At 43.0% G+C, this 12046-nt stretch overlaps 1 protein-coding gene across 4 annotated transcripts in view; it reads right to left on the bottom strand.

The window, feature by feature from the left end:
- The window catches only part of SCMH1 (Scm polycomb group protein homolog 1), a 44963-nt gene extending 33118 nt beyond the window's left edge, over positions 1-11845 (bottom strand). For 2 of the 4 annotated variants that reach the window (XM_035117263.2, XM_035117260.2), the window contains exons 1-3: positions 11530-11845; positions 6686-6749; positions 3358-3443 (exon numbers count right to left, since the gene is read on the bottom strand). In XM_035117263.2, coding sequence (XP_034973154.1) covers positions 3358-3382 — 25 coding nt within the window. In that variant the 5' untranslated portion in view covers positions 3383-3443; positions 6686-6749; positions 11530-11845. Of the gene's footprint in view, positions 1-3357; positions 3444-6662; positions 6750-11529 lie in introns of all 4 variants that reach the window. The other 2 variants (XM_060275720.1, XM_035117264.2) reach the window with 2 other exon arrangements.
- Between the last annotated feature and the right edge of the window lie 201 nt (positions 11846-12046).

Below are 12046 nucleotides of genomic sequence, written 5' to 3' on the forward strand. Positions count from 1 at the left end.
GAAGTTGTGAGGCCAGGGGCCATAATTATTAAAAATGCATATAAATAAATCTTTACATATACATGCCTTAATGATGCTTGTTGTTCCATCTCCTCACTCCTAAGTCAATAGGACTTACTTCAAAGTAAACACAAATAGGATTGCTAAGACAGTGGAATCTAATTTTTCATCAAATTTTTATGTAGACAAAGCTTTGTTAGGATCCAATAGATGAAAAAAGGAGAAAAACAGGGAGCTAAAGAAACTCAGGAAGTGTATGACAGCTACTGCTAAAATAATTCCATTAGAGAAAACAAACACACCTTCAACTGCTTTCAAGAAAGCCAATTGCACTGACAGGGAACTGCCTGGCTAAAAGCACAGGCACTGCTTTTGAAGCATATTGCATAATATTCATAACCAGAGGTCACAATGGTAGCAGTGGCTGGAGGATTCAGATTCCATGAAGAAAATAATCAGCTGAACAGAAGGCTGAAATCAAAGACCAGACAACCACGCTGCAGACTAATCAACCAGCATCACTATTATCAAGTTCTCCAGCTGCCTCTCAGCATGCTCACATGGGCTTGTTTTCCTCCATTTACTTTCACACTATTAAAAGACAAGTGGTGCTAGAGAGGGACTAACCTCTGTAAGATGAACAACTAGAGGTGCAAAAACAATCTGAAAGAAGTGGGGTAGTGGAGAAAGAAGGAGTAGCAGCACTGTAAATCAGACAAGGAATTTCTTGGAACAACCCTTGCACTTTGTATGGCATATGTGAATAGACAGAACCAGATACTACGTTCTTAGCTGGATTTCTTTCCTTCTCTCCTTTATGTCAAAATTGCTAGTCAACTGCTCAGAGTCAGGGAGAAAAAGGCTAATTCGGCTGCAAAGAAAAATCTGCCTTAAATGCATATGCCACAGACACAATAACAATTTGCCTTGCAGTCGGAGAAAATATTATAGTCACTAGAGAAAAGTGCCATGAGGTAGGCTGGTTGTTGGTTTCATGCCTCATTAAAGGGAAGGATGCATCTGCCAACACAGCACCGGCTTGCACCATGCTGGGAGAATAAGCAGATGGTGCCAAAGCAGCAACACAGGCTCAGAAAAGCTTCCTTCAGCTGGCCTAGCTGTAAACAGAATGGCAAGCTAGGCTCCCTTAAAAAGTAATTATGGGCAGAAAGTTCATTTGTGTGTGCAGAAAAGTGGAGTCTATGCTGATGGAAGCCAAAACACTGCCTACCACTAAGCAACATAGTCAAACTAAGTGCAGTATCAGCTACAACTACATTGCAACATCAGTGGCCAAGGCAGCATACAAAATAAAACTTACATAGAAGGCAGACCTCTGCCCAACTTAAGCTTGACCAAGCCATCACTTCCTTAGATATACACCAGCGTGCAGTACAATCCAAACCCTCCTGATGTTGAATGGGGTAGATGAGGATACTGCATAGTCTCTCCTCTGTTAAGTCTCCACTGGAGAGGAGGAGTGACACTGGGGGTGGTGGTGCTGCAGAGGGAGCTCAGCCACAGTGCAGATCCAACTTGCCCACTCAGATGGCAAGCTACTGCCAGGTATTCTCCTGCAAGAGGCAGCCAGCAGAAAGGGAGTATTTAAAGGTGGGGTGCCAACAGCTGTGGATGAGAAAATCAGAAAGTAGTGCCCCCACCTTCCACCCATGCCAAAGATACACTAGTTAATCCCCTGCTCTGCCCCACAATCAGGATTAAAATAATTAATTAAGTGCTTCTGAGGTCTATGGGAGTATGTTTACAAAAAGTCTTTTGTAATGATGATGTCAGTCCTCTCCAGGGAGTCCAAGTTGTCCCGAGACGCTTTTTTACTCAAATCACACTCACCTACCGCTGCCATCACTAATGTGGTCACTTGATACGCACAAGGGTGGAGTTAAATCCTGTGCTAGCAGGGTGTCCCTGTTCCCAGCACTGTGCAGCCAATCTGAGCAGATTATAAACCAGCTCCTTAGCTGATGAGCAGGGGTTAAATCCTGTTCACTTTTGCAGGATTCCATGCAAATCCCTACCTGATTCTGGAAGGGGTTGGCATTGCAATCCCCTACTAAAAGTTTTCCCTCATTGTTTTCGCAAAGGTTTCCATGCAAACTTGCATGGAATCCCATGCTGCTAAAATGATGGGAACACTCACCCTTTAGTGGGAGATTCTGAGGCCCCCCTTATCTGATTCAGTTCAGGAATAGGTGTGCATCAGAATCTCCTGCTGAAATTGAGACTTTTTCTATCATTGTTTTAGCAGGGGATTCCATTCAACCCCTGGGTAAGATGAGGGAAGAAATCCTTCCCTTTAGTAGCACTTTGAAGTCCCAGCTACAAGTACCTTATGCATGATGTCAGGGTGCTGAGAAGTGGGAGGCCCTACCCACTTGCCAAATTTGGTCCACCAGGGTGATCTGAGAAGGATTTGGCCCGGGCAGCTAAAAAGATTCCGCACTCATGCTATACACACCTCAATCTTGGAAGGGGCTGTATGCTGCATGCATACTACTTGCCCACTGAGAACTGCTCCATTTGCAGCTCAAAAGAACTATTCAGATAATGAAAATGAAAAGTGCAAAAAGTTTGGTAAGAATCCAAGGTAACATTTCTCCTTCAGCTGCATATAAATCAAGTCTCGGTGTAATGTTAATTCTTTGTACATGCATCCCCAGCTCCTAATGTCAGATTACCAAACTGTGTCATACTTGTTTATCATCATGTACAAAAGTTTGGTTTTGAAGATATCTGAACGCATCTGAAGAAAAACAACTTTTCACACTGGGATGACAAAGATGGTTGAGAGGTTGAGCTAACAACTGAATGAAATGTTCCATTATAAATGTAGAAATAAGGCTTTCGGCAATGAGATCTGCTCAGCCTATGCAGTTAATATTCTTTGGGAAGATAGACATTTGTTACATATCCCATGTTTGAAGGGTCTTTCACAATAAAGTTGAAAATCCCATGGAGATTTACTTCAGAGTGGCCCCACTGCACTGAGACACACACATCCATTCATCATGCATAATGAATCACGGTGTAATAGATTCTGTCTGGTCTGAAGCAGCCCTGAACACACTCACAAAAGAAAGAAAAAGGATGAATTTATGTATAGATCTGTTGGTGTGAAAGAAGAAAACAAAATGGGATATGCATGTCTGTTAATTTTATCTCTCCACAGAAATCTGAGGTAGTTTTATGGACCCAGTTTCCAAATGTTGTCCATAATTTTGCTTGTCCAGATGGTTCAAAAGGCATCTATAGCTTTCATCTCTGGCCCCATTAATATATTTAAGGATATATCAATAAACCAGCTACATGGGCTTTCCTTCTTTGAGGATTACTGCTTACCTTTCTGAGGGCTTGGTTTCCGCATTATATTGCCTCTTACAGGTCCTCACCCTGGAACTGGCTCCGCTTTTCTAATTTGAATTTATCTGGGGTGGGGGGGGGGAGAGAGATAGAGAGAGGGAGGGAGAGGGAGGGAGAGAGATATGAAATATTACAGCCTCTTAGGAACTTCATGACTTTTTAGCAACCAATATACAGCTCCATGATTTCCTAAATTAACCTGATTCTGATCCATTATAGTCTGTTTTTGGGCCTGGTTTTGGAACAGAAAGTACAAAGGTTATCCTAATGGATGATCTGTGCCTAGAGATGGATAGAGAACTGCTACTCTATTATACTTCAAGATCTTTTGATACCATCAGCCATGGTACCCTTCTGGGTTTGATGGGAACACACAATACCACTCATCATTGGTTCCATTCCTATCTGGACAGATGGATCTAGAAAGTGGAGACTGCTGATAGCTGTTTTACCCCAGGTCCTTTAGCCTGTGGGAAACCACAAGACTCCTTTTAGTCGGAAGAGTGTGATGGCATGATTATGTTTTCTAACCAACTCATATCTCAAAAATATTGTGGCCAACTTAAAAATAATTTATTAAAATAATTAAAATAAATAATAAATAATTATTGTAATATACTCCCTCATTTTCTAAGGGTTGAGTTCATTGCAATAATGCTTTCAAGTTATGAGTGCCAGAAATGCAGCTTTGCAACAAAAAGTTGAGATCTGCATGATTTCCAGTGAGACTTCAAGGTGTGTAATAAAAATAAACTGACAACTCTATGAAACAGCCAAGGGAGCAACTCACTAATGAAATGCTGACGGTTTACTTCAACAACTGCTTTCACCACAAACATCAAACTTTAAGTGTACAGGTAAAATTGTAGCATAAAAAATTCAGAAGAACATCCTATGTCTGCTTTTTTATATTTGATCCCGAGTAAGGTTTTGCTCTTGGCCTTTGTTTAAGAAGCAAACAGACCTGATAGTTGCAATACTTAGGGGGGGGGATAAATAAAGCTCGCACAATTATAGTCACCAGCCATTTGGGTTTTATTACACAAAATATTTTTGTGCCCACTCAGTTGATCTTTGTTAGAGATATTTACAACCTACTGCTGTGCTTATTTATTCAGAAATAAAAGTCATGTTAAGTCCTAGAGGACTTACTCCCATCCCAGGCAAGTTCCTAGTGTGGAACCGTCGATTTTTTACAATTAAAATGAACAGAATGTTAACTAATTGTAAAGTTATCTTGTACTAAATTAAAATTAATTGTGGCAGGAGAACAGTTGTTTTCCCCCAGCAAGAGATGAAAATGATTTGCAAGAGGGCTTGCAATTTAAACATGTGCAATCATTTTACTTTTGTGCTGTTTGAAAAACCTGCTTTGCAAGAGGTAACCATGAGATAACTATAGTGTGCATATAATATAGAAAGTGTTACCACTCTCAAAAACTACTCCTGATTCTAGCCTTTGGCCAAAACACCCCTGCCCCACCTCACCTTCCTCAAGTGTTCTTACAGTTTTTCCAAAAAATAAGCAGAATGTGTACATAGAGACCAAGTCCCATAGTAAACATTCCTCTATATTGCAGGGAACCCATCTTTACTGCAGGGAATATTTACCTTCCAGTAAGCTCTTCAGAGCTGAAAAACATCCATGCACATGGAGCCTACTTTTTGGCTACTGGCCTCCTCTTAAAAGAGCAAAACAGCAGGGGATACTGGAAGGGCAGAACAGGGCAAAGAGCTTCTGGCAGTCAGCCCAGAAAGGATCTGAGCTAACAGGAATGCCAGGAGGCAGTGACCAGGGAGCATAAGTTCCCTGTCTACTGAGAAGTCACCTGCCTGCATGTTCTCCAAGCTGGAGTCAAGCCTGCTAAGCAGGAGATGGCAGGAGATAGGCCTGCTAAGCTACTGCAAAGAGGGGAGACATTTCTGAATATACAGGCAAAAGGAGGATCCTAGACCTGTAAGGCAGCTGAAGATGATTACAAGGCATATGAAGGAAGTTCTTGGCTAGTCTCTAAAAGTCTTATCTTTAATGTCACAAAATATACTGTGACAGACCAAGCATAAATCATAGGACTAAGAAGCTTCTAAGAGAACTCGTTTCCTACGTCAGCAATTGGTATGTGTACTCACAGGATCAACTCTTTAACCCCCACTTCCCCCAACATTTATTTACATCCTTCTAAACACTGAAGGCATCATTAACACTTTGGGGGAAATGCTACACTATGCTCTCAGCATGTTCAACAGGAGAGCAGCAAACATTCCCAGCAATTTATAAACTGGAGTAGTTCCTCAGATAGTAGTTCCTCAGATTATCACAAAGGAGTGGGAGTCTCTTGTTGTATCTGGCACAGTGTCAGATGTTCCAACCGTAGAGCAGACTGTATTTTTGAATGGGAGAAGAGCTAACAGGCACATATACTTGCACGGTTACATTGACATGCCAGAAAAACCACAGCATGAAAGGATTCTGGATTGCTTTGCTGCTGTAGATGCAAGAGCAAACTAGAGCAGGAGCCAACATTTTGGGTGAATGTAGAAGTGCCAACTTTAGCAAAGTAGAAGGAGTAACCTCAGAGGGTTTGTGTGAATTTATTACGGTATTCTGATGTCTAACAGGCACCATGATCACTGACCATTTTCAGTAATACTGTTGAAATAATTAAGAGAGTTAAAAGTCACTAAGTTCTAAAGTTGATATACTGCCTCTCCTGCATATACTGTTGCACAGTTATAAATATCCTGTGAGAACAGGTCTTACAACTTTGCCCTGTTCTGAGATGAAGAAAAGTGTTTCCCCATGTTCCCTTATCAAACAAGAACAATAAAATGACAATTGTGGAAATTCTCACTCTGATTATGGAGATCATGGAGCCATTTTTCAACAATTGTTCTCAATGCAGGTTACAAATAAAGAAAAACAAGGAACTATTAAAATTACAGAAATAGTAGTGGGGCATTATAAAAGTTGCAGATGAAAAACAGAGAGGTGACGCTGAAACAACACTGTAGTTATAAAAGGCTTGCAAAAAGAGAAAGATCTTGGCAACTTGTTTTAAAAGGGCCAATCTCCTGAATCTGTTATGCTGAATTTAGCAACTGATTTCATAGTTTGAGGCTACCAGTGAAAACAATTTTTCAGTGCCAGCCACAACACTAATAGATTTTGAGAATGCCAATAGGTTTTCCCTCCTAGAACTCAAAGAGGTGGAACATAAGGAAGAATCGTACCGCCCAAAGCACTAAGCACCTTTGCAGAGTCCACCATAAGGATATATACAAACCAGAAAGGTGGCTATATACAAACCAGAAAGGTGGCCTTCACCAGCATCTCAAATGGCTGATCTTGAAAGAGGAAACACATCCACTTCCTATGATACAAAAAGACAAAAAAAATTGATGGTCAAACACACCATTACAACAGCCTTGCTTTTAAAAACTCAATCTAACACAGTATTCCTTTCAGCTTCCCTTTCTGGGTAAGAGTGGGAAGCTTGTGGTATGGGTTCCATAAGTGGCATAGGCACTGTAAGTGGCCATGGGATAAAATGTCTTTCTCTCACACACATCCACTCTCTCTGGTGGTGCTATATTGCTCTAGTCAGCAGATCAGAGGCAAAACTACCTCTAAGGCACAAGTGGCAGCACACTGTAAAGTGTCACATTTACATTTTTTGAACTTTGTTTGTGAACAGGGCCAAAATAGATGCACCATGCAACATTTATTGTTTGCCCTTGTGTGTCCTTTTGCTACAGGAAACAAGCCAACAGCCAGTTCGGGGAAGCTAAGTTGAATCAGGACTGTGGCAAGAGAAGAGGGTTTTTTTAAAGGTTTATTTATTTTTAGAATTGCACCTTCACACCTGCTCTCATTGGTACCAATGTAAGCTTTCCTCCCATTGTGGATAGCAGGCACAGGAGGTGGGTTGGTGATGGAATTCCAACCAGGATTTCAACTGGGGCCAACCCCCTCCATTTGCCCAATCTGGTTACTACCCACTTGAACCTATTGCCAATCAATTTCACTGGGCGACTGACTACCAATTCTCCTGTTATGAGCAAGGAACAAAAAGATCTCTCTATGCACTTCTTCCACACCATGTATACTGTAATGGTATACAGTACTTGCAAGAAAATATGAAGACAAAGTTTCATTTTACAAGAAGCATATTTCAATTGCACTTTCCAATGGAAGCTTCCTTCAAAGAGCTCCTCCATACTTCTGTTTGCCGCATCACTTTCTGCTTTGCGCCACTAAGCTGAAACAAATGGCAAGCTCTCATGCAGGCTCTGGAGGCTCTTGTGAGATCTTGTGGGGCTGTCCAATATCTTGCAAGAGCCTCCCAGAGCCCGATAAGTAAGTTTGAGAATTTTAAAAGCTCTTCAGTTTTTAAGCTATCCACCTTGGATGCATTTTCAGCTGGCCAGTTGCCAAGCATATAAAGCTGCAATCGCGCAAGTTAAATGTGTGCAAGATGTGAGTCAACTGTATTTTAAAATCAACGCCTCTAGGCATAAATCAACTTTCTTGCCATAAGTAAACTTGGTCAGTTTCCAAGTATTGCGGATAGAGGGGTAACATTTCCATATTCTAGAACAGCTTAAGCCCAAACACTTTTCTTCAGAAAAATTACCCAGAGCTAAAACCACAGCTTTTCTTTGAAACCTCCATGGGATGACAATTTCACAATTATTCTAGAGTTGACACACCTTTAAGTAGCTTTTGCTAATGCTTATCTTAAACTGGTCTTCATTTAAAACTATTTCTTATAGTACTGTATCTGGCAAACTAGAAGAACAATTTTCCTTCCTCTTTCTTAGTGGACGGTTGCACATTTTTATTTATTTATTACCCCACCTTTCTTCTACATATAACTCAATGCAGCATATATAAGGTTCCCAGGCAGTCTCCCTTCCAGGCACTGCCTAGACCCAGACCTGCATAGCTTCACAAGGCAGCTGCATCATATGCCTCCGGGAAGAGTGTACATTTATTCTTACAAAAAGGCATCTAGAATTTGGAAGGGGGGAACAGTGGAGGGGGGGCAGTTTTAAGTGGCAAAATTACCAGCAGGGAAAGGGTGATTATTCTCCAGACAAAATTGCTGACGCTTGAGGATGCTTTTTAGTTAGCTTTAAAAAATTTTTTTAAAAAAATGGGGCATTGGAACATACATATGTTACATTTCTACTCTGTGCCAAATGTTTCCCAAAACACAATCTTTACTATGTCACATATTGGCTGCTGTGCATCTGTACATCAAAAGATGATTCAGTAGTATGTTGCATATCCTAGCATTTCAGTTATAATCTACTGAACAACACAATATATTTGCCTTGTTTGCAGGTAATGCTGAGCCAAACAAACAACGAGTGATAAACCAATATCAAACCTTGGTTACAGCCAGTGTTTGAAACTCCCACTGTTCTAGGTGCATTTTGCGACAGGGAATTTCATCAGCACGAGCAGTTTCTGAGCTCTGGGCACAGTACTGCGCCTAAGATTTCAGATTAAAACTGCAGTGTGGAAGGAAAGTAGGGCCTTTTTCTGCCTCCCCACTTTCAGCTAATCTCTGAAGAATGGAGAAGAGACCCTCTTAAGAATATTAGGGGGGTGGGCAGGGGAAAAACTAGATCATGTGAAAAATGAACACAATATTTTAGCTACAGTTCATTCATTTTCAGCTTTGTATTCTTGTTATAAAAAGAGCATGCTTAGACATTCTGTTGTAGCACCCTTAACCTAGGTTTAAGGTGCCATTCAGCTCCTAGCTTTCATATCTCAGTTTCTAACACTAGTTACATCACATGGTTTGTTCGGAGTGAGACAAACCTAGGTTCACACACAATGCTAAGTCAGGCCATAGCTTAGCTGTGGGTAGCGCAGTAGCAGCAGGACCTGGGAAGGATAGAAATAGATGAGATTTTTGTTCTGGGTACCCACAATCTTGCTCGCAGTTGATAAGCCATAGTTTGGCTTAGAGTTAATATGTGAACTGGGCCACTATCATCTGTATGGCCTCCATTTCAGCAACATGGAATTGCCTCATTTAGATGGCTACCAGTACGTCCCTCCTTGTTTTCCCGAATACATGTGTTTAGCCAAGATTTTAATCCTTTCGAGGAGAGACTACATGCATCCTTTTCTGACAGGCTAGACAAGATTCTAAAGTTTACTGATGAGTGAACAATCACCATGACAGACCAAGCATCAATAATCAAAGAAACAGCTACAGCAAGCCTATCAACTGACTGCAGTATGCAGACAAGTACAGTACAGGTAGCATTTAATATAATTCATCCTCACTCCTAAAATGATTGCGGAAAGCAAGTCTCATTTACTTCAGAGATTTGACTAGTAATGTGCTTAGAAAGTTTACTTTGAACTTGAACCTGTTCCCCAGAAGGGAATACTGCAGTTTATTAAAAGTTTGTCATGTTTTTGTTTTGTTTTTTAAGTTGTAACTTGTCACATATAACTACACTCAAAGTAGAAAGATGAAACCCCTTAAATTGATTTGTGCATTCGGTTTTCAAAACTGCAAGAATGACAGATACTGTATATAATGACAACCAAAGCAATATATACACACACTAGAGACCAAATGATATATATATATATATATTTATATTCCACATTTGTTCATAACACAATTGTTGTTGTTTTTTAGTCGTTTAGTCGTGTCCGACTCTTCGTGACCCCATGGACCATAGCACGCCAGGCACTCCTGTCTTCCACTGCCTCCCGCAGTTTGGTCAACAATACACTTTGCTATTTCCTAAATTCTACAAACTATCCTGATGCCATATACTTTATATAGAAACTGTTTATATATTAAACTTCTTTCATTCCAACAGAACATGCATCCCCACCTGACAATATGTTTAGGATCTGAATGTGAGACATTGCTAAGAGAGGACATCTGGATAAGTTCTTCTATCAATAATTCAACACATTTCAAAACAACAATAATTAAAACCAATCTGGTAATAAAATCCACAAATGAGCCCATATCCACATGTGACAACCCCAGTCACTTTTACAGATTCAAAGCAATCAAGGGGAAACAGTGAAGCAAATGAAAAAGTGCAGGTAAGACCCAACACAATATACAGTAGAGTTATTCTACAATAAAGTAGAAGGGGTGTGTGTGTTAGTCTAAAGTGTGTGTTTAACAGACTCCTGTAAACTTTTATTTTGGAAGAGCCAAAAGACTGATAAGGGAGGATTCCCAGGTAAAGGAGAGAAAGAAGGGAAGGGCAGGGTATGGGTGAAAGATATCAAAATATTGAATCAGAACTTAAGAAGAAAGGCAGTCTTCTTAAATAAGGAAAAGTAGTCGGCATGCATGCTGTTTCCAACAACTATCCTGCCAAATGCCTCCAGGAAGTCTTCAGCAGGTCAGGAAGGCAGCTATCCTGCCCGCTTGTATGCTCTCCCCCCTCCCCTCCAGCACGTGTTATTTCAAAGGTATACTGCCTCTAAACCCAGAAGCTCCATTTTACCATGGCTAACAGCCCTTGATAAATCGACCGGATCTATCTTCCTCCATGGATTTGGCCACACACACACACACACACACACACACAAAGTAGCCGTCGCCAAATCATATGGCAGCCAATTCCATATGAATTAATTAGACTCATATGCCAGAGGATGCTCCAGAGAAGGCCGGGGGTGGGGTGGAGAATAGAGAGCAAGGCGAAGGAATAGAGGAGCAGGCTTCGTATAACGGGGGGGGGATTTTGGAACAATAATTCTAACAATGAACGGCCACAACAACAACAACACCCCGTTAAAGCGAGTGAGCAGCACCCACCAGACAAGGAGGCGCTGCACCCCACCCAGCAGGCCTGCGGGGTCAGGAGGCATCACCCCAAGGAAGGGGAAAAGTCAGGGCCCACAATGCGTGAGGCAGGCAGCGCTATGGGCCGCTCGCTGTCACTCCGCCAGCATGGGCTCGGCTGTCCCTGGAGGGCCCGGGCCTCTGCTGGGCGGCGGGGAGCACAGCCCCCCGCTTCCCAACCCCTCGCTGGGCAGCCAGGCCGTGCCCGGCTCCGAAGCCCCGCTGCTGGCAAGTTCCAGGCCGAGGCGGCCTCCCCGCTTGAAAGCGCCGCCGCCGCTGCTGCGGCCTCTTCGCTGCTGCTCACCTGCGGCCGCCGGGCGCTGGGGCTCCCTCCTCTCACTCCCTCGCCACCGTTATCGCCGCCGCCATGTTCCGAAGCGCAGGGAGGGGGTGGTGGTGGGGAAGGGGGTGGGGGGATGAGGGAGGGAAGGAAGGAGCCTGCCCGGCCCAGCCTCGCTCGGCCCAGCAGCGCCGCCCCCTGCCGCCTCAGGACGAGCCGGGGAGCCCCGGCCTGTCAGGGGAAGCGAGAAAGAGCGCAGACATCCTCCGCCTCCGCCTCGCGCCGGGTGGCGGGAGCAGCGCCGCTGCCTCACAGCGCTGAGACAACGACAGCCGAGATGAGGAGGAGCCTCGCCTGAAACCCCGGCGGCGGCGGCGGCAACATCAGTCCGCGGCCTCTCCGCGTCGTTTCCCTCCTCAAAAGGCCGCCGCCGCCGCCGCGTCTCCGCCTTACACAAAACGAAGAGAGTTAAATAGGCCCAACACAAACACACACAATTCCAACCCTCTCATCGCGCCGCACAGATATTCTGCCTTTCCAG

Source organism: Zootoca vivipara, chromosome 6 (genome assembly GCF_963506605.1).
Source record: "Zootoca vivipara chromosome 6, rZooViv1.1, whole genome shotgun sequence".
NCBI classification, from domain to species: Eukaryota; Metazoa; Chordata; class Lepidosauria; order Squamata; family Lacertidae; genus Zootoca; species Zootoca vivipara.